Source organism: Cottoperca gobio, chromosome 5, assembly GCF_900634415.1.
Source record: "Cottoperca gobio chromosome 5, fCotGob3.1, whole genome shotgun sequence".
NCBI lineage: Eukaryota > Metazoa > Chordata > Actinopteri > Perciformes > Bovichtidae > Cottoperca > Cottoperca gobio.
This window is the reverse complement of record NC_041359.1, coordinates 24,211,127-24,234,774: the sequence shown is the minus strand read 5'-3', so window position 1 is coordinate 24,234,774 and position 23,648 is coordinate 24,211,127. Positions and strand designations below refer to the sequence as shown.

Sequence of the window (23,648 nt, the reverse complement as noted above, 5' to 3'; positions counted from 1 at the left end):
AATGTTAATGCAGATTTCTTGTTGGGAGTGGGGATTTGTTCAAAAAGAAATATCTCAATTAAAAGGTGATTATTTTGGCAGATTGGACATCTTCTCAAGACTGTGTGAGCATGTACAGTCTGTTTTTGGCGGCTATTTCCCTCCCTTTCCACAGGTTTGTTTGCACCTGTTAGGCGAGACAAATTCCACCTTTTATTTTCCTTATTAGTACATGGAGTCCGATGACGTTCCCTCTGCAGGCGTCTCATCACCCAACATAACTGAAAACACCTGCGTGGGTGTGCAGGGTTGCAGGGTGCCCAGTTGTTATTTCTAACCAGGATCACTGAACAAATCAGGCCCGTTGGCAGTGACTGCAACCAGCCTAATGAGAAAAACCCTTCCTTTTAAAGCACCGCAGCATTGTTTGTAAAGTAGACACAGGTTGTAGTCAACAGTCTGGTCCTTTTCAGAGGGTATCACTAATTATGGACATTGTGTACATACTGGCTGGATAAAGATGCTTCAGACGTAGAAGATTACAGTGTTTCTAGTGTGCAGCCTTACGCATGGTTTTGTGATAAGAACTCACTAGATGGCTTGCCTGCGAAAATTGTACGTGTGGTGAAGCCAACTCAAGTGCTTCTATAGAGACGTGAGTGCAAGAGGAAGACTGAGCTATTGTTCTTCATCTAAACTTGAATAGCAAAGCTTTGGCAAGGCGACCACTTCAAAGCACCATATGTTAGGAATCTAATGATTCTTAATGAGAGGGTAGATTTGCGATACGAATTCAAATCCTGAATAAAACAATTGCACACAACAAAATCAGTAGGCTATGTCTTGGCAGACAACAGACATCCTGTAGAGATGCCACGAATGTTTGCTCAGCTTGTCTGAAACCATAAGATCCAGATGTTCAGGAGGATATTACCAGGAGCCAATTTATATGCAGTCCTCTCCAAAACAAACCGACATGGTGAGTAAAACCATAGTTTTTGCGTTAAAAATCAGTGTTTACACAGTTTAGTGGACATACGCAGTTAAGAAAGAAATATTGCAAGAGAATGACAAAGTACACAAATATTGAATTAAATTATTTGTGAATTGAGTGCATGGTTACATCCCTTCCATACGTACGAGGCCACGGCCTGGCTTCATCACACGTTTAAGAAGATAAAAGGTTTCATTATTCAGGAAACACAAGCACTGTGAGTCATGTACAAATATATGTGAGCGAGAGGAAGATGGGGGTTGAACGTTTTATTTGAATATTCCTCGCATACGATCTGATACCCATTGTCGTCGATCTCTAAATATAGAATACCAAAGATAAAAACAGGACAGCGATGTTTAGCTGCCAAGAGGAGAAAGATCCTTATCAGCAAAGTGAGACTACATAAAAGCATGAAGTAGATTCCAGCTGATATTGAGAATGTACAAATTATAGCACGAGGAGTTCATTTCATTGCTGTTTTTAAGCTGAAGCTCCTCTTTTCATGCTTCAGCCAACATGAGTCCTCCTGTTTTTGCAGTGACCACATGATGCCTAGAATGAGTGGCTTCAGTCCATTCACATTCCACACAACATATGTGACACGCAAACAAAGGATGTTCACTGAGGTATTCATGACAAATTGCAGATTGGGTGTGACGTTTTACTTCCTCTTGTTGAAGTATCGTCTGTACAGAATGGAGCTCCTTTTAGCTTTCAGCCTTGAAAAGGTCTCGGGTGTCAAACAAGTGTTTGTTCTGGCTATACACAATTCTCTTCCCTGTAAAAATGTTTTAATAAATGTGGCCTTTTATTGATGACTTTCATCCTTACTTGCACTAAAACGAAGGGAACAATTTGGAGTTGTCATTATTTACAGGTTATTATGCTGTGATGTTACTGGTCCGGCGCACTTGAGATCAAATTGTGCTGTATGTGGCCCCTGAACTAAAATGTTCTACAGCAGAATTAACGCTCAAAGCATGTATTATAATAATGAACAATTAGGAGAAACTATATTTAGGTATCTAAATAATATATTAACAACATTTAGGGGAAGTTTAAACCATTAATGTTGCAAGAAAACAGCCAAAAGATGCTCAGAACACATGTCTTTTATTGGTTAAGAGGTTTAACAACTTCTGTTATTGGACACAACAATGGTAGGTGGGCTTTTTCCAAGTATGCACAAGGAGTATGACAAGAAATATATATATTTTACTCTTTTGTCAATTATACATTCATTAGCCTCTGGTTTCGGCATTAAATTTTGAACATCAAATGTGCCCTTCTCGACGCACCATAATTGCATGAGAGATCTTTTGCAAGCTTATGAGGTAGATTTTGTAAACTGCACATTTAAAATATGAAACATGTTCAAACATTTGTTAAACCAATCTATTCAAACTTAAAGGGTTTACATTTAACAGAGTCTTCATGGGGCCTAAAATCCTTGATTTGGGGGGGATTATTTTGTAAAGAATTCATATTTGCTTGAACAACCATAGACCGATACCCTTACGCTTTAATCAATTCATTATGATAACACCAAAAAGCCCTAACACTGGTCCAATGAAAACAAATATTGTCGAGTAAAATTAGGAAAAAGAAATAACAAAACAGGAAATTGAAATCTTAAACTGCATGAGTGGTTAAATCGGGGATATTAACAGGATGAGGATCGTCGGGGGGGTCAGCACAGAAGTCGGGTGACTGTGAGAAGGGCTACGATGCTAGAGAGGACGGGGCGTAAACCGGCAGACCCGCTACGTGACATACAGTGTTCCTTGTTCTGGCCGATACAGGCTGCATACGCCATCACATGAGGGATGTAGTTCTGCTCATGGACCCCATGTAACAGGTGAGCCAGGGGACCTTTAGCAAACACCGCCACATCCTCTCCTCCATGAGTCTCCATGCTCAGAGGAACAGCTGCCTGGGCCTGGTAGTTGTTTTTATCTGGAAGAAAAAAGATGTAAAGATTTTATTGTTTTTACCTCCTGAAACATGAAAGGAAAAGGTCCACCCTAATCTTAACCTTGTTGTTGGATTAAAACTCTTATTGTATATTGCAAGCAGGTGGAGAAATGTCTGTTTGTATTTTTATACACCATTTACAGTTAAATGGAAGCAGATTTATTTTTCCTTTAGTAAACTGTAATCTTTCATGATTGATTTTACTCACGGATGTCAACAGTAGAGACATTCTCCCTCGCGCCGTTAACAAGTTTGTAACCTGGTCCGTTCCCATATATGATGGCGGTAAAGGACTTCTGGTCAACATCACTCAACATTGGGGCCAAACCTATGGATGCATTAACCCAACCATTACAACAGAACCAGAAACATTTACTTGCAGCTCTACTAAACATGTGGTAGACGTATACACTACTGAATTATCATTACGTACCAAATATGGTGTTTCCTCTGACTGTGTAGCCTCCGAAGTTAAACACATGAGAATGATCAGCGGTAACTATAGTCATGGTATCATGGGTGCTGGTCATGAGATCGGCCCGACCGATGGCTCGGTCCATTTCCACTGCTTCGTGCAGAGCCATCTTGGCCTTGCCCTCATGGTGTCCATGATCGATACGACCTCCTGGTAGAGGGACACATATTTCCTGTTAGACTCTTAAAGACACAGTAACATTGTGTCTAATTGTTCATTTATCTCCTAACCCTGACTCCTGTGCCTTCTATATCTAATATCATAATAACATTGGCCATTCACGCATTTCTCAGTACTTCACGTTGACCGATACAGAATCTTTGTGGTTCATGTTTTCTGCCAAGAATAAACAACAGAATCCTTAAACCACAAACCATTTAATTTCTTAGTTTTCACAGTTGATAAATGTTGTTTAACGTCATTTGTTGTTTTTAATGGCCTTTATCTCCATTTCATGTAAATGTTCCTGAATATCGTAGGTTTCTCAACTTGAACACAACATATCAGTCTTGTAGTCATTATAAAACAAACCAGGTCCTCTGGCTGTTGTTCTCTCTAATCTCAAACATGCACACACACGACAAGATTAGAAAATAAAGGCACTGCGGGATATTATTAAGATTATCGTGTCTGAGGGAGCAAAGCACCAACTCACGGGGTCTCATGGGGAAGCAGATGAAAACAAAATGGAGACTGACGTGGTGAAACAACTGGCTGTAGTAAGGCTGTGCAGTGAGAACAATACAATAGTAGAAGTTTAAACAAGTCTGGATGAGAAAATGTTTGGGGTCACGCGGTGTTCAGCGAGAACTTGAGGCGAGATTTGTTGAGCTGAGTCAGTTTTAATATCTGTCAACAGTAGTATGCTAGCTAACGTTAGCTTCAAGAGGCTACAGGCTAATGCTAACGCTTTGCAACATCATCAGCTGCTTGTCTCTCTCAATGGCTGTTGTGGTTGCGCTCTGAAAGTACTGACGTAATCATCCAGATTGTTACCTCCATATATCAAACAAGTTTGAAATTAATCGGGGCGGACCAGATGAGTCTGCGCACAGTTCTGTAAACCCCTCACATTACCAGGTAATCAGGTGAATCGGACAATAATCGGGCCAAAACTCCAGAGTCCAGCTCTAATGACTAGTTAGCATACTGTTATCACGCACAAACATACAACTGTCTCCATTCAGTTTCAGAAAAAGCTAATGACTGTCTTTTGCAAAAATGTATTTAATAATCCTAATAGGGTCGCAACTGTAAAGAAGGCCTCTTCGCGGGACATTCACTATTGAAATCTGCAATTTCTCCAACAGAAACTAAGTCAGTAGACTAGCCTGACAGATCTTTGTGAAACCGGACAATTCAATTTCACCACAAACTCACCTTCGACAAGCAGGTAAAATCCCCTGTGGTTCTTCCTCAGGATCTTAATGGCCACTTCCACCATTTCTGTCAGCGAGGGATCCGTCTCAGAGTTCCTCTCCAAGTCGTATGGCAGATCCGCAGGTTCAAAGAGACCTGAAATAACAGAAGGCACGGTGCAGAAAATAAGCCTGCAGCAAATGCAAACACATATGGCTCGTTTACACTTCAAGGGGAGTTTTATAATGACACAGAGTCTGGAAACTCACCCAATAAGTAATCCACGTTGTTAGGGTTCAGTGATAAGAGCTGCTTCTTGTTCCACACATAATAGCCTTTCTGCACAAAGTCACAAATGTGCAGCACAACAGTGTGAGTGGTAACACCGCAGTCCCTTTGAACTCCAGAATATGTAAATGTAATTGGGAAGATAAAAAGAGGGAGCGGAGAAATGAGAAGAATAAAGAGAGGAACGAGGAGGAGAAGCGTACTTTATCTTTCATTCTGTCAGTCCACTCCTGCACCAGGTTTCTTCCGTCTTTTCGTGTGCCGCTGTGCTTCGCAACGCCAGGGTACTCCACGTCGGACTTGTTTTTAGGGAACATATACTTCCTCCCTCCACCCATGATCACCTGGAAAAGCCACAAGAAATAAGAGGATAGAAGAAATTGCAATCTTAGTCGTAAGTGTTTCAGTGCTGGCTGAAATGACAACTGTCGTTAGCAGATTCTGTCAGCTGTAGCTAGCTCGTTAATTAAGCTAATTTTAGTCTTCGGTTTAAAGTTTAAATATTTCAAGCCCCACAGTCCCCGGCTGACCAGCTGATGATCCATGTAGAAGACATTAAAAGCTAGTCCTTGTACTTAAAGTATGACAAAAAATGCTACATGTTACATTTGTGCTTTATGGAATTTATGTTTTCGGTTTGGTTCGTTTGTTTTTTTTCAGCAGGATAACAGAAGAAACTACTGGCCATATGTTCATGAGACGTGGTGGAAGGGAGAAGCATGGTCCAAGGAAGAACCTGTTCAATTTAAGAGCGGCTCCGAATCCCGGTGCTGATGCACCAATTACGTTTCACTTTTGTCAACAATGCGAGACAGGGCATTTAGTGACATAATAAGATGACGTGATAATAGGTTGCGTGTCATAATTAACACTTTAGACTCACGTCAATGTTTGGGATGTTTTCAAAGAGTTGTCTGGCGATATCCTTGCAGCCGTCCTTCAGCGCGTCAGCTGGCATCTCATTGTCGGAGTACCAGTCTCTGTCCACACTGTGGGCGTAAGCAGCACTGGGAGTCGCATGGTTGACACGGGTCGTTGTCACTATTCCCACGGACTTGCCTGCAGTGGACACGGACACACACACACACACACACACACACACACACAGCAAGTTTTTGATTAAAGAACATGTTCAGACCTCGATGAATTCCCTCTTTGTGTTTCCCTGAGCAGTGTTTCTTTGCTGAGCTGCAGTGGAGGGAAAGTAGCACAAAGAGGGAATTTTATACTAACTAACTTTCGAAATAACGTGAAGCTTCATATTAGCTTTGGTTAAAACTGAAATGCACTTTTGCACGGAACAAGGAGTGTCGATGTTCTCTTACAGGAAGGAATCCCTCCCCCAGTAGGGACCAACAGCAACCTGTAACTATTTAAATGGACTTCTGGGACATGTGAATATCTATTCTTTAATCACATGAAAAACATCTCAGGACGTTCAATTCAACAGCTCTGGATTTCACCAATGTTCTTTCAGACAGACACTAAAATGTTGCACATTGCAATTGTTGTCAAGTTTCCCACAAGGAAATGTTGATATTGGTCATATTCGTAATAACGATTTTTAACAGCAATGTCCAGCGATGATTTATGGCCCAGTATTTACCAACTTCAAAAAATATTTTCCTCTGTTAAATCTTCTGGAAGTAAAGAAGGCAAAACCAGCAGAGGACAGTCTTGTGAAATGACCTGATGAAAATCACTTTTCGGATTTCTATTTGCCCCGAGGTCAGCTGCTGCCCGCTGTGTTCCCTGAGGAATAATTGGATTTCTTATTATATGTGACCCCTGAACCCACACACACACACACACACACACACACACACACACTCAGTCCGTTCCTTCTATGTGCGGCGTTTTGTCTTGTGCTTTTGTCTCTGCGCTATTCAAACAGATTGAATAACACCTTTGTGTGTCCTTGAAAGGCAAAACTCAGATGTCATTCATTAGGACTCTTGTTGTGTTCTGGCTTTACGACTCCAGCGTTGAACTGATTACTGAGGTTGAAGCCATTTATAAATGTGCAAATGGATTTATAACAATCCTAAAAACAAGGCACTTTTCAATTCATTAAAAAGAGAATGCCTTGGTGTTTTCTTGGTTTTTTTTGTCTAAATGTATCCTTATCCGAAGAGCAGATCAAACAAGCGCTCGTGCCAAAAACGTTTTTTGAACACTACCAACAACTTGAAATCTTAATCAAGGATGCAGACACATCGAAGTTTAGCAAAACAAAAAACAACCAAAACCCTGAAGAAACTTCATATCAAGGGCCAGATAGACTTTTAAAAAATCTGTGGTTTTAAGGATTACTTTGGATCAAAGGATGAACAACTGAAATGGAATGAGCAAAGTGGAAAAACATGTTTTAAGAGCATCACTTTCAAAAACACTTTGCTTTGCTTGCGTCGAGTTGCCTCGATGAGTATTCCCACTCATTTCCCACTTCCCATGAACACAGCATTCACCTACAAACACAATTAGGTTTCCTCGGACATGAAACGCATGATACAATGGTTGCAAACATCTGAGAAATTGCAGTTCTGCATCCCCATGTCACTCTACCTGCGTCCTTAGCCCATCTGAGGATGGAGGTGACCTCATTGCCGTGCATGGTGTTACATTGGGTTCGGACAGCAGCTGCACTCACGCCCACGGTGCCCTCGTTGGCCTTGACCCCGCAGAGGTAAGCGGTGGCGGTGCCAGCACTGTCTGGCACCTGAGCGTTAGTGTTGTATGTCTGCAGAGTCACAGGACGTGGACATGTGGTCAGTATTCAAATATCAAACAGGATTGTTTATAGTCTTTCTAATATGATTGTGACATGTCATTTGTTTGGACATGGGATTAACTGGACTGGCACTTTTGTACATGAGCATTGCAAGTCTTTAGTGCATCACTTTTCACACAGCAGGTACTTTCATTAATTCTGCCAATTCAAAAGGTGTTGCTGCTGGTGTGTATTTTTGTCCAACTTTTTTACTCTGGATAATACAAATAGATTTGTTTTTTCAACCGTATTATTCCAGGAAATTCGATTATGTAAATTGCCTGACTAGTTACCCCATAGTATTCACAGAGGAGGGGTTATTCTGCACGTATTGTAACCTGATGTTTAACTGCATGCTACCTTTTTAAGTACAAATGTATATAGTTAACAAGAAACCGTGTTTGGTTCGTGTTCAGTAGAGCTAATTGCAACAGTGTGTCTCATTTATGTGTTTTTAAATACCAATGAGGTCTATAATCTGTAACAGGCTTTGGCTGCACAAAACAACACGTGTTAGTAGAATCTGGGATTTGTTTACAGTAAAAAAAAAGAAAAACAATATTGCCAGATAACTGGTTCATATAAGGCCATAGCTGCTGAGGATTCATGAGGTATATCATAATAAAACTACTTTATGATTTCTGTAACATAGTACACGGCCACTGTGCAAACTGATTGACCTTGTTTACGGCCACAGGCCTTGTAGGGAAGGCATTAATGCTACTGCAAGATCAATACATTGAGTCATATTGTACATGTATAATAATAACAAAGTCAGACCTTGGCCAAAGACACAAAAGGGAACTTGTCCATCTCCAGCTGCGTCTCTTCTCCGCTCTGTCCGTTCAGCTGACCCTTCAGTATTCGAGCAGCCGTCACCGTGGGAACGCCCATCCCTAAACACCAAACGCATGTTGACCATTAGGATTGCGTTAGATTCCCCTCAGTGCGGGAAAGAAAGCGACCGCACGTGAGAAACGTGAACACTTTTCATCCACCGCTGTGCTCAAAGACGGTTGCTTTCTTTGACATGTTAGAACAAGATGGCTGCTGTTAGGAAAAACATTTTTCTTAAGATTCAAATTACTTCAAACACAGATACTTCAAGAAACAAAGATGTGACAAGTGCTGATTTCATTTATATTGTGTAAAAAAACATTTGCCACAGGTCTAGTTTGTTCACTGCCAGGCATAATGTTACAGGAGCGGAGCATTAGGGGTGCACAGAGGAAACTGTTTATTGTGCAGCCGAGTCTCGTTTCTTAAACAGGATCCTGTGAGTTCCCTGGTAAAAAGGTAGAGCATGTCTTGAAAACATGTTCTACTCCCTGTTGTGTCTTGTCAACGTTTTGTTTTTTATCAAGTTGTAAGATGATGCTTGTTATTCTCTAACTACGCAAACATGACTGTGCATGCAGCAGTGCGCAAGAATGTCATGTCGTGCCGATATAGTCCGAACAGAGAGAGCAGAGTGGATGGAGGATAAAAGTTCTCTCTGTGATCAATGAGCAGCCCAGTGATCTGGTTTTATTTCATATTTTAGTGTACTGTTCAGTTGAAAATGTGGCTCGCTGGTGGGCGGTGCTTGATTTTGGCTTCGACTGTTTTCCACATGGCGGCCGGGTCTCAATCTATCTTATTTTACAACTAAACAGTCCACTAAAATATGTTTCTGAAAACATTTGAGGTGTTAAATACGCAATGCAGGAACATCATTTTGATTAATATTTGATCGGCGCTGCATAGTTTGACGGGAGCAGTAAATCTTGTGACTCAAAGGGCAATCGGTGTAATTTTGCAAATGCCTTTAGGCCCACTAGTAGGAGGCAGAGAAACATTTTCACAGATCATCTGTCTCATGCACTACTGTCTGGATAAAGTAACAGTTTCAGTAAATATATGACAAAACGTTATTTTTTAACTGCAGCTTTAGCTTACTGCAATCCAAATCCTTTTGCAGTAACTAGCTTTCACCTCACACAGCATTTTGGAAAATAATTTATTTCCATTACTCAGGGTGTAAACATATGGATGTTGTGGCTTACCATCTCCCAGGAAGAGGATGAGATTCTTTGCTTCGTTTTTATTGAGGCTTTGCAGCGTCAGAGCATTCGTCAGGGTCCGCTGGGCCCACTTATTCCAAAACTTGGGATCCTTCTCTTGTTCTGTGTACGGAAAATAATCAAGTCTGGTTAGCTTTGGATAGAAAAATGACGGTTGTACTTTTCCATAGCCCAAGGTAGTTTCTTCATTCTAACAGTCCAAAATGTATGACAAAGAAAAGGATCAGAACCTCACATTAGAAAGCTTAAACCAGCAAATGTTTTAGCATTTTGGCTTAAAAATGACTAAAATTATATTTCGAACATCAAAGTAATTGACTTTTCAGACAATTGAGTAATCGATTAATTTATCATTGCAGCTATAATTATCAACAAATAAGTCAAATCATTCACATGTTAAGAATCCATACACATTTGACGAGGCTCACCTCTTATAAAATTAAGAAGTTGTTACACTACAAAAACACATCTCCGGCGTATCTCCTACAGAGCAGCAGGGGGATCATTTGTAGAGAAAATGTATTAAAACAATAACTTCCTGTTAAGTTATTGGCACCACCAAAATATCCAGTGTTTAAAAAGACAAAAAAACAGGACATCTTTTTGGATACATGAAAGGCTCAAAACATTTACTACAACCTTGAAGCCTTCCCGTGTTTGCTGAACATCTGACGCATTACAGGCGGCTGGACAGTTATTTTGTTGTTGTTTTTGTGGGCGACTGACTAACAACACAGTAACTTACCAGGGAATTGTGGCTTCCCCAAACTCCCCAACATCAGACAGGAGCAAATGATTAGCAGGGCTGTCACCTTCATGTTGTCGTCTGTGCCGATGACGTTACTCCAGACAGCTTTAACATGCCACTTTGAGAAGCTGAGAAAGCCTGTCTGCAGTCACCTCACAGCTAGAGAGAAGAAGAACAAACACTAGTTATTACATCTGTGCCATCATGTCACACACTGACAAACTGGTTTAATATGCATTTACTCTGATTTAAATAAACACTCGTTTCAGGAAAACAACACACATCTTGCTTATGTTGTACCGCCTCAAATATAATTCTCTTTAACTGACACACACACACACACACACACACACACACACAGACGACGGCCAGCATCGCAAAAGCCCGCTCCTGCAGACACTCTTTACAACAGGGGTGGGGAACCTTTTTCCTATCAAGGGCCATTTTGTTTTTACAACATCCTTCGAGGGCCGTACTAAGTATCTTTCTGTTTTATCAGAAATCCTTTATTAGTCCCACAACGGGGAAATGTATCTCGTCACAGCAAAAGAACATATGAAGTAAAAAGGCAGAACACAATAATTAAATATAATAAAAATTATTATAAGTACCAGGTGGTTGATAGAAAATAAAGTGAGTATTGCACATGGCAGTGATAACTGCACAGCAGTGGTGGAACAGTCTGTTCTTGGTGTGGTGATCTACCTCTCTATCTTTCCATGTTTGTATGTTACGCTCTGCAGAGAGCTGCTTGTTGGGCCAAACTCCACCGAAGAGCGTTAACTTTATCCAAACGCACTCGTCCTTTCAGCTAGTGCAGTTCGGCATGTTTCATGCAGTAATGACGGTTGAGATTATTTTTCATCACCTCAAGCTAACTAGACACACAAACTAGTCTACAACTACGCACAAACTAGACCCACTGGCCTTTTACTTCCACAAAGAAATAATCGCTCGTCCATTTCTCCTGGAAAGTGCGACATTCCGCATCCACCTTTCTAGGTTTTACACTCGCCGCGCTGCGTTCACTGATGTCAACGACCGTCTCGTTTAATATTGAAGTTTTTTGACATGACGTGACCACGTGATGACACGTTCCGCTCGTGTTGTGTTCAAGGACCCTGACCTTGGCCAGGAAAAATATTTTCTTGCGTGCATTTATGAATTACGTCGAGGGCCGGCTCAAATTGTCTCACGGGCCGCATACGGCCCGGAGGCCGGAGGTTCCCCACCCATGCTTTACAACATCAGGAGGATACGTATTCTACTCACTCAGAAGGCGATGCAGGTTCTTGTCCAGGCTCTTGTCATCTCACGCCTTGACTATTGCAACTCCCTCCTGGCTGGACTACATATGCCATTCGACCAGCTCATACAGAATACAGCAGCCCCACTGGTCTTCAATCTACCCAAGTTCTCCCACACTACTCCGCTCCTGTCACTGGTTACCAGTAGCTGCCCAAATCTGCTTCAAGACACTGGTGCTGGCCTACTGTACTGTGAATGGATCAGGCCCTTCCTACATCCAGGCCATGGTCCAACCATACATCAAGCTCGCTCGCGTCACTCTGCATTGATTAATCGGCTCGCTATTCCCTCACTGCGAGTGGGACCCAGATACCCATCAAATAAACTGGTTTGCTATCCTGGCTCCAAAATGGTGGAAGAGCTTCCTCGGATGGCTGAGCTTCTCACCCCATCTCTAAGGGAGACGTCAGCCACCCGTCTGAGAAAACCCATTTCCGCCGCTTGTACCCGTGATCTCGTTCTTTCGGTCATGACCCAGCCTTCATGACCATAGGTGAGGGTAGGAACGAAGATCAACCGGTAGATTGAGAGCTTTGCCTTCTGGCTCAGCTCTCTTTTCGTCACAAACTCGGGGAAACAATCGATGTTGATAGTAAGGTCTTGGTTGGGAGAGCCTAACCCTAACCCTTGCCCAGAATGAAAAGCAGTTTGGTCTTGTCGAGGTTGAGTTTCAAGTGGTGTGCGGAAATCCACTGAGAGATGTCAGCCAGACGTGCAGAGATTTGTTCCTCCACCTGGGTTTCAGACTTTGGAAAAGACAGAATTAGTTGAGGTCCAGAAGGATGACAGCAGAGGAGAGGAAGGCTGCTCTAGCAGTGTGAAGTTCCTCAGTAACAGCAAGGAGGGCAGTCTCAGTTGAGTGGCCTTGAACCCAGATTAGTGCAGATCAAGAGCATTGTTCTGGTGAAGGTAAGACAAGAGTTGATTGAAGGCCTTACGCTCAAATATTTTAGGAAAGAAATGGAAGAAGAGAGACAGGTCTGTAGTTTTTCGCTTCAGAAGGGTCAAGTGTGCCTCTTGCCTCTCTAAGAGTGTTTCACAAAAACAAGAATGGGAAATATACACATTTGAATAAGGAGAGGGAAGTACAAGCAGACAGATTCTTGGCCACTTAATGTTGGCTTTGCTTCCCACTTATCTTCCCGCAAAAGATTCCTTTGTCTTTGTTTTCCTGAGTCTTCATCAGATGACGCTGCCGATGCTTCTCAAAACGAATGCTGTTTCCTTAAATTTTAGACATGATTACTTGGGTGGCTACAGTTGTGTTAGCCACATCCACTGCAATCAGTTACCCAGAAGGCCCTGACCGATGGCTATCAATTGAAACTCTCTCAACAGCTATCAAGACTAGCAGTAAACAAAGTAGAGTTTCAAAAGAAAAACCTATTAAAAAGCAAATATACTTTAACTTAGTAAACTTCGTAAACAATATTCTCACAGTCGAGCAGAAGATCAGACTTCAGCTGTGACCTAGGACAGCGTAACTTGCTCCCTTCTCTCACATGGGATTTCTAAATAAGGCTGAATAATGCAACCAATGGTCTGTTTTCATGTCATCAAAGCTGTGTTGATGAAAGATGTGTGTGTGTGCGTCGTTGAACCTGGTCTTAGTAAAAAAAAAAAAAAAAAACGTTTAGGTCCATCAGGCTTTGCAGCAGAAGAGAAAAGGAGAGCTTGGTAAAGTTAAGCTGGAGGCCTCACTGTGAATTTAAGTAGTCACAACAGGGGCCCTTTCTGGGTCCTGGCCAGTCAGGCTTTTATCTGTAATTATTCACACCCTCCTCCTTTCTTCCCTGCGCTTATCGTCAAGGTCATTTTAATGGGATTGAGCTTCATAGCACTGAGAGGTTTAAGGGCCATAACAAAGCCGATTAACAGCGAATGATTGACTGGACACGTCAACCTAGAAAAAAAAAAAAAAAACCTCAAGATACTTTTATCGCAAAGAAACCTTTCACCTGTGCAACTCTAAAAGAATGCTTCGGTTTTGTTTTTGTTTTTTTAGTATGGACAAGGTTGTGTGAAATTGTATCGTTTAATAGCTCTCTATTTTGTGTTTCCCACTAAGATGTAGCTTGTTGTCATGTACTAAACAAGCACCATAGCTTTTTAACTTCACCTTTTCATACTAAATAGAATACAATTCCAAACAGCTTGGAAAGATCACTTCCAAAAAGCTTGCTCGAACTAGTAACTGGGCAAGTGTTACAGTTCCGGAAAAGGGAGGACCCAAATGCAGTAAACAGACGATGATATAACAAAAAGTGAGCCTTTAATAAAACAAAGCTAAATCCAAAGTAACACAAACCAATCAGAGGTAGACACCAGGTAACATCAATGAAACAGACAGGGCTATACATACACAGAAACTAATGATGGGAACGAGACACAGCTTGGCGAGAAAGACACAAGGCCAGGAAGAATGGACTCAGGAGGAACAAATCAACAATCACAAGGAAAAGAAAACCAGGACAGGAAGTAACACAAGACATGACACAAGGGGGAGTGAAACTTCAAAATAAAACAGGAAACAGAAAACCAAGATCATGACAGCAAGGCTCAATTTGGTTTAATAAGAAACAGGCAAACTTGAACCAAAGGGAAACTACTGCACCAACCTGGCAGAAGTCAATGGAAGCGACAGTAATAATCCAAAATGCATGAAGCCAGTTTTTTTTTTTTTATTGTTCCTCGGATGAATCAGGCTAGAGGTAGTCGGTGGCTATTAAAAACTGCCAGGTCCGCCCAGGTGCAGTGAGCCAGCCAGTCTGCAGCAAAAGAAGCAAGCCAGTGCCACCACAGCCACCAGCAGGATTCCAGACACAACAGTGGTCAGTATTAAAGGAAGTCCCACGTCATCAATCATGATGTCACCAAGCATTTGGCTGCTCCAAAGTATCCATCTGGTGTCAAAGTGGGTGAAATTCCCCAGCACCAAAAACAGTCCTGAGCTCCTTCCTGAGCCTGAAGCCTGGGGCAAGTCACACGGGAACGTACCGTGTGACTCCAGCAGGTAGCAGCTCTAAAACAAGGATTAGGCTTCTAATTATGCTCAGGAGTGGAGAGCTGATAGATGAGAAGCTTGCCTCCAAAACTCTACATTTATCGAGCTGTGCCTCGTCCTAAATCTGACAAGATTGTGTTCTCTTCTCAGTTTTCACAGCTTTCACATAGGCAATGAACTTCATCCTGGGGAGATTTCTTGTTTTTTCTTTGTTTGAGTATCTGATCTGTCACTATGTGTGAATATGTAGCTAAATAAAAGATACTTAATGGTTTGCGTCAGTCCAAAGTAGAGCTTCCTAAACTTGTGCATGCCCCCAAACTCTCAAATATATATATGCAAAAGTCCAAACCACATAAAAAAAAAAAAACATAAGATAAAAAAGGGCCAAAATGGCATTTTACTGCAACGTCCTACACATTAAAGGGGTGTGGATGAATGTGCAGCGAAAACCATGACTCCTCTGCAAGCACTTCTATAATCTGCAACTGTCTAAAAGACTTTCATGTTGCTATCAAAACATACAACACGCATTCCTGTCTGGCTTAGATACATTTACATTTATCAAAAGTATAATATTTAAACTCGTCGAGCACTTAATCCGGAAAAAACTTGATATAAACACCACTAGTCGAGGTGAAACTGTCAACCAAAAAACAAAACTCCATCTTTTAAAACCCAGACTAGATTATTTGACATTGCATCTGAACAACAAGGATGAACTGGCAGCACTATCAGAGCAGATGCTCGGAGGAAAGATGCATAAAAAAAAACAACCTGTAGACTAACTATAATTTTCGATAACATAATTCAACCTGTTATTGGTTAAAAAACAAAGTTATATTGTTGTTTTACTTACTGCAAGTGGCGTTTTCCGTTACAAAAGTCTAACGTTTGATCCACATGTGGCTGCAGTTCATTCAGTCTTTCACCGTGAAATGAGAAATGTGTGTGCTCGTCGCTGCTTTCAGTCCCTTTTATAAGGCCATAGTTGTTCGGCTCTGGCTCTGGGGGTATGAGAATAGCGGTCTGTATCCCACGAGGGAGAGGGGGGGAAAAAACAAAAAACCTGTAGAAATAACCCATGCTGTGGGAGAAGATGGACCGAGAGCTCCGCCTGTCTGACGGCCGATGCATTGCTTCAGGGACAGTGCACCATCATTACTGTCACTAACACTTTAGAAAAACTCCATAAGTAAAAGTCCTGCATTTAACATTTTACTTTAAGTATTACGAGAAGTTCCTCCTCCTACAATGTAACATACAGTATACTTAAGACATAAAATAGTGACATAATGATGCAAGTAAAATGCAGGAATAAGTCAAATATATATACATATAAGATAGAAAGTACAATTTAAAATACTGTAGAGTGGAATTAATAATCATATATTATCATATTTTAGGATTTTAGCTTCCCTAGTTATGTTTTAATTTATGTAATGTTTTTTAAAATGATATATCATGGGCCATAAACCACAACATTTCTTGCCTAAATGTGTTTGCAATGCCTGTTACGAGCCCTTTAAAATGCACCAAAGTGAAGACAATACAAACTACACAAAACTCAACAAAAGAATATAATCTGTACCATCGTTACAAAATGTAAAGTAACTACAAAACTACAGCGGTCAAGAAAATTTAAGTTAAAAGTACAATATTTGCCTCTGAAATGTAGTTATTCAAGTACAAGTACCTCATAATTATTTTTAAGTATACAGTAGTACTGTAGTAAACATACCTAGTTACTTTTTATCACTGTGAACTAACTAAACAGCAAAAAAATAAAAATAAAATAAGAAAAACAGATATAGCTTATATATAACGTAGTAGACCTAATATATTGCTGGTAAAATAATTATATTGGTTACATTTTAGTTTATTAAATCCTATTAAATAGAGATATGCTCTGAATTATAATCACATTGATGTGATGCTGCAGTGTAATTATAGGCTGCTTGCTGTTTCCTGTGTCCTCCTGAAGATGTCACTGTGGCAGCTGAACAGTTTTATATGTAAAAACAATCTCAATCATAATATGGGATGTAATATCTTCACCCCTGTTTTCTTTATTTGATAGATTTATTTTGTTGTTGGTTAATTAGCATCTAATTCCCCCAACCACTTAGACAAATAGGCTTCAGCATAGCGTGTATATGTTGGGGGTAGCTAGCCTGTTATTGAATATTTGTATCCCACTGTACTCAACAGGATTGATTATTCTGTGTAAAGCCTGCTTTTTAGAACTCAACCTATGTTCTTTCATTAGTCTTTCCTGGAAAATCAATATGTACACTAACAGAGCAGACGCAGACCCAGTCGCCTAAAGGCCCAGAGAGAGCATGCACTGACAATAGCGAAGCTTCTGCTTTTCCTCCCTTCCCTTTCTATTCTGCCGTGAGCTTTATGATACTGTAAATTGCTGGTAGTATTGTGAGTTGCTATAAAACAAGGTCGCAGGCACTTGAACCGCTTGATGAACGATGACAGTTAGCTAGCTGCACTCAGACAGGCGTTAACGGTCATATATTCTTAACAGTGTACGTTAAAGTTTATGAACCTTTACTAGAAGGATAAACCCCTTGAGATGAATCATCTTGTCTTCAAGGGGGTCCTTGAAGACAAGATGCAAAGCATTTACATGTTTACACGTTAAACATAGGCCGATATTTTACTGCGCGTGGACAGGTTGTAACATTTTGAATGTCTAATAACTTTTTTAAATCAATACAATTGAAATATTTGATTCTTTATTTATCCTTTAATATTGTATTTATTCAGTGTTATCTCAGCTGTTACATGTGGGACTGTGCTTTAAAGTGAGCTATAGGCCTAGGTTAGCTGTATATTTATATATCAGGTGGGGACTAATAATCAAAACAGACCACCAAATGCTTAAAAACAAGGTAAGATTCAAGAGTGGTGGTTGCAAGTTTATTTTTTCAGTAAGTTTTTCACACTTACACCCCGGGATATCCTGAGAGAACAACACTAGATTGTCAAAATAGCCCCCCCACCCCCACCCCCCTTATATAGAAACGATGATTTCCGGGGTGTAGCGGAGTGCTCTCCAGAGGGATGTGAACTATCTTGACAGAGAAGCGCAGTGTCTTTGGTTGTTGCAGCTGAGGCTCCCTCGCTGTCCCCGGGCACAAGGCACACCGGAGTCACGGAGAGTGGCGTCGGACCTTCTGACAGCACGGTAAGAAACATGTCCTCTACTCACACATACCGTGAAGTGAATTATCAATTATCAAATGTTTAGTGACGTTCACGCATCTTTTTGAAGCGTGACACAACATCACGTGGTGACTTCTACGCCGGGATTGATTTCTACACGCTTGTTGACACGAGACTTCTTGTTTTCCTAACGAAATTACGCAGTAAAGTAAAGTAATTATGGGATAATGTTTCTTACAAAGCTACACATGATATAACGTTGGATGAATACGGGACCTTGGATGGATTTACCGCAGATACATTGTGTTTTAATCTTCTATCAGTTTAATATTCCATGTTTAAGGTTACTTTACATTATATTTTCCTTATAAAATAGCCTGTTTGCAGGCTTTTTCAGGTTACTTCTAACTTTTTTCTTGCATCTTTCACCCTGATGTTCCCCATCTGAGCTTCTCATGTTCTGGTACTTTTCAGTGAGTCACATAGCCTCCAAAACTTGCCTAACATTTCAACATTTCTCAGTGGCCTGTATAACAGTTTAGCCTCTATGCTGAATAAATCCTCCAGCTGCAACCAAAACCACATCTTACACACCAAAATGAGTGTGTACCCACAATGCAGTTGCATGTTTGTTTTGCTTGAACTAATGGTCGCAGTGGCTTAAAGCTAATATTTACCTTCACTGTCTAAATGTTAGCTTGGATTTTTATGAGCTCATCTATCATCTGGGGTCTTAGAGAGGAGATTGTAAGCAACTACCTGAAAAATATCATCAATAAAAACTAAAAAAAATACCTTGAAGCAAACACTAACTTTTGAACTTGGACTAAGAATGGAAGATGTAACATTTCATAATGCATAATGAGGGATCATTTTTGTAAATCGGTTGAAAGAGTGATGAAAAAGATTGAGCAAACATCTTTTGTGTCTTTTTTTTTTTCTTTGCAGAAAGAGGAAATTAACCCAGTTAAAGTAGGAAACATCTGTTTGGATACAGGCACACTTGGATGTAAGTTATCAAAGCTGATTTATTACTAAAGTGAATATTTCATCACTTTCAAATCCGCTTGGTCTCTTGGTGTCACAGGCAGAAAGTCTTTTTACTCTTTATCATTCGAGGACTGTTCCTGCTTTATTATAAGATGTTCTGACTCCTGAAGCACGTAAAACAACAGTTTCAAACCTGTAGGGTGAATATTATTAGACTTGCTTCAGGGATTTACATTTTTATTTTTTTATTGCAAAGGCGAAGATCACTAATAGTACAAGCTAATGTCTGAGTGATTGATAGGTTTAATAACATTACACGGCTCTGGACGTGTTGCGCTCGGTGAGCTCTGCTGTTATTCATTACCTAGGTGTGATTGTGAGTGTTGCTGCAGGGCGCCATAACGACAGCAGGAACAGGTAATCTCCTGTTATCTATCCGTATGCCACGCCCTTAATTCTGAATTTATGCAGAAGAAAAAATCAAGTAGGAGTTCTTGAATTACATTTGGGTGATGTAAAAATCCCATAAACTACATTTATGGTATAATATAGAATGTAAATGGAGAGTATCTTTGTGTGTTTTACGACACGGTGCATCAGGGGCTGATTTGAATATTAAACTTTGGATGCTTGCAGTAGCTATACGGTGATACTTCACTGGGTGCTATTTGAGAATTGCACATACGTCAGAATACCTGAAACGTGCACAGAAGAATTATTAGGAGTCCTCTGTCAACCAGGAATCTGAAGAATTTCGGAGCTGCAGCCTACATATAAATAACCATGTGAGAGAAAATGCAAGCTCTTTATTCTTCTTTTCAAAGCAACAGTGCACATGCACAACTAAAAATAAACCAAAAGTGTTATGATTTGTCCCTCAGCTTAGTTTAACAATCCTACTCCAGAGCAGGAAAAAGCTGATTGGCTTTTTTTTGCTAACACTTTGTTTTCCGCAAAGGAAACGTCTCTTGTGTGCTGTGAAAGGAAAGACATTTCCAGTGCCGTCCTGACGTCAGCAGTCAGGAGCTTGAGACAACTTTTTCTAATCTGTGGCTTTCAGGCAGAAACACAGGAGACTGCACACAAAAGATAAACTGTTAGAGCTGAAGCAGCTAGCGGCGGTTTTTAGTAACGTCTTCATATTGAGTCATTATCTCTGTTTGTTTGTTTGTTTGCTACATTTGATATGTGAGCGTACAATACATTTACAAACACGAGGACATGCAGTACATTGCACAGGGTCAAGATCTCGCATGCAGGTCAAGGACAGTACGTGGCAGCTTGTTCCACTGCAGTAAACAACCTCATGCATAATATAGTTGCCATGCGTGTGCAACGTAGGGCCGGGGGATATGGCCAAAATCTTCTATCAGGATATAGGATAGGTCATTTTTATATCTTGATAACTATACATATCACGATAAAGCATGTTTTCTTGTAAGTCATAAATAGTCTATAGGAAATAACCTCATGGTGAAGCCTATTTTTGTATATACTCCTGTATACATGTATCACAATAAAAAGTACTGAGTTTTTTTTCTCATTTAATAAAAAAATAAAAATAAAATATATATATATAATTTTTTTAATATATTTTCTTATACAATACATGTATATTTTTAATATTATTTATTATATAATATATTTTTAATATTATTATATTTATTTATTATTATTATATATATATTTTTAATATTATTTATTATATTTATTTATTATTATTATATATTTTTTTAATATTATTTATTATATTTATTATTATTAGTATTATTATTATTATTATTATATATATATTTTTAATTATTTATTATATTTATTTATTATATTATTATTATAGATATATATATATATATTTTTATATTATTTATTATATTATTTATTTATTATTATTATTATTATTATAGATATATATATTTTTTTATATTATTTATTATATTTATTTATTTATTATTATTATAGATATATATATTTTATCTATCTATCTATCTATCTATCTATCTATCTATCTATCTATCTATCTATCTTAAATATAATATATATATATATATTTTTTAAATATATATTTTTTTTTTATGTGCAAACAAAACCGCAATCTTAAAATGATATTCCCATCAGATTTTCTTAGAAATTTGAATTAGTATGTGCCTGTTTATTATCAATTTAGACTAATTTAGCTAATCTCAATATATGATTTAATCACAACATGATGCCATTTAAAAAGATGATAAATGATCCTATTGAATTATCTTCCAGCCCGAGTGTTTACCTTCAGGTGAGATAAAGCTGTTGCGCTTTGTTTCCTCTTGTTGTAGTAAGACATGTGGTCGTGTTTACATTTGGCAGTGTGGTATTTCTGGAATGTTTTCCCGACCTCGCTGCTCTCCTTTGGGATTCACAAAAAAGGGTCCACTGATAGCTTTAAGCCTGAAGAGGATGTTTTGTTTTCACTGTGGTTGTTGTCTGTGTCATGTCCATGTGACGGAGAGGTTTACGACACTGAGAAGCAGAAGTTGTATTTTAACAGAAAAATGACTTCAATCACAGTTCCGCTAACTTGTCACACAGAACATGAGGCTTAGATTGTTGCTGAGAATGTGTTTTGTGTGTAGTCTTTAATTTCCGTTCCTCTTGTGGTCTGAAACCACATCTCGCCCCTGCATCTGACTGGCTTACCATGGCGGTTAACTGAGCCGCCTTTCCTCTAATGCAAAATGTGTTTACTGCCATCTTACGTCAAACACTCCTATAAATCACCTCGAGTCTCCTTCCTCACGCTTAACTCCTGCCAGCTTCATTTCTTCACACTATTCCTTCTTTTCTTCAATACATCCGTGTCCTGCTTTTTAATGTTTCTCTTCAGAAACAAACTGTCAAACACTGTACGCTACAGTACGTGCAGCACCCAAACACAAACATGCTCCAGTTATTCTTGGAGGAATGCCCCCGCACTACAAATAATCGTCTGGTTTGCAGGATCAGTGACGAATTACTGACGCATGATTGTGGTTTACAGCCGCGCTCAAAGGCCGCGGCCTTGCGTCTTTTCCAAGAACCGTGGGATGGTGTCCCCTCATAGTATCAGCTCTGGGAACACTTCTTCACGCCCTGGGAGACACAATAGGAGATTTACAAACTGGCCTTGAGACTATTATTGTGGTAGTTGCATCATTTTTAATTTGAAATGGCTCCCAGTTGCCACCTAGCGTGACTTCCAGAAAGTTAGGACATCAGCAGGGACTCCTCCGTAGTTTTTACAGATGTCGTTTTACACAGTGTTCACTCAAGTCAAGGCATGCTGATGACTTTAGGAATGATTTTCAACACTTTCCGGGATAATGTGGATCAGGATACAGAGTGGGAAATAATAACTCGGCTACAAAACTCCACAGAATCACCAAATATCATATCGGATATATCAGGAAAGGGAAAGGGAAAAGCGGTGTTGTCAGTAAAGCAGGGATTCGGCTCAGGGAGGTCAATCTGTGTGGCAACATGTGCAAGCACATCTGCACAGACCCCAATTCCAGGAAAGTGTTCAAAAACAGTGATTGTGTGCCGAGGAATGTGTGTGTGTGTGTGTGTGTGTGTGTGTGTGTGTGTGTGTGCGACAACAACACTGGTCTGTGCCAGTGAATAGTCGTTTGTTCAGCATTGTGGACCACATGATTAAAACATAGGGCTGTGTATAGTCTAGTGACCAGTATCCTTACACAGGGTTACGATTCAATATATTACAATGTTTTTATCTTCATACTATGACAGATTTAGGAAAACGTATAAAGTACACATCACCATGTCGCAACACCAGAAATGCAGAAGTCGATATCAGTGAAGTTCCACGAATCTCGATACCTGATTCGATGCCACTGTCAGTGTCTCGAGCGCTGGTGTCTGTGGTGCCTGCAGGACTGTAGGTTCTCGTGACGTCCCTACACACCACAGTATGCATGAAATCTAAATTCAAAAAGTGTGTGTGCGTCTGTGTGTGCTCTCTCAGCTATAGGTCATTTGAAGCCATTTATGAAATTGAAAGTGTTTTAAAAACAATTCTCTGGCCTCTTTTTCCCTCCCTCCCTCTCTGCATCTCATCACTTTAGTCCTCCATCTTTTGTCCCAACAGTCCTTTTTATAAGCCGATAATGTGACATAGCTGGCCGGGTGCTGGGTTTAACTCAGAGTAAAAACACGATAACACAAGAAATGATTGTATTTGTTGTTCGAGTCGAGGTAAGGCCGACATCAGTTCCCTCTTCCCTGCGTTACTTGGGTTGATTTGCGGCATCTTGTCTGAAAGTTACCAGGAATCTGGTGTGCCTTGAATTCCCTGAAATGCTTGCGGTGGGAACATGAGATTTCCCTCGGTGACATGTTTACATAAAACAAGTGGGAGATAAAATAAAGCATGGATCTGCCACTGGCTTGCCTCCTGGTTCTGTTTATGAGAAAATGAAATCAAGTAAACATTGATGTAGAGTCACTGGTTCGTCTTGTGCTCAGTGGATGTTAACACGGG

General features: G+C 40.0%; 1 protein-coding gene across 1 annotated transcript; it reads right to left on the bottom strand.

The window, feature by feature from the left end:
* Positions 1-2,070: 2,070 nt before the first annotated feature.
* Positions 2,071-16,000, bottom strand: alpl (alkaline phosphatase, biomineralization associated). Its single transcript, XM_029432169.1, has 12 exons — positions 15,825-16,000; positions 10,651-10,812; positions 9,888-10,007; positions 8,623-8,738; positions 7,638-7,812; positions 5,956-6,131; positions 5,276-5,416; positions 5,054-5,123; positions 4,806-4,940; positions 3,384-3,575; positions 3,159-3,278; positions 2,071-2,932 (listed from the first exon to the last, which is right to left on the bottom strand). Exons 2-12 carry the CDS (start codon positions 10,721-10,723, stop codon positions 2,667-2,669), a joined length of 1,584 nt encoding a protein of 527 aa, XP_029288029.1. The 5' UTR covers positions 10,724-10,812; positions 15,825-16,000; the 3' UTR covers positions 2,071-2,666.
* Positions 16,001-23,648: the final 7,648 nt, after the last annotated feature.

Bases quoted from the DNA above. Each gene is read 5' to 3' on its own strand.
- alpl (XM_029432169.1), bottom strand. From the start codon at position 10,723: ATGAAGGTGACAGCCCTGCTAATCATTTGCTCCTGTCTGATGTTGGGG. The intron at 6,132-7,637 runs GTAGAGTGACAT...TGTCCACTGCAG, and splicing joins CAGATGGGCTAAGGACGCAG to GCAAGTCCGTGGGAATAGTG. The intron at 2,933-3,158 runs GTGAGTAAAATC...TTTTTCTTCCAG, and splicing joins TGTCTCTACTGTTGACATCC to ATAAAAACAACTACCAGGCC.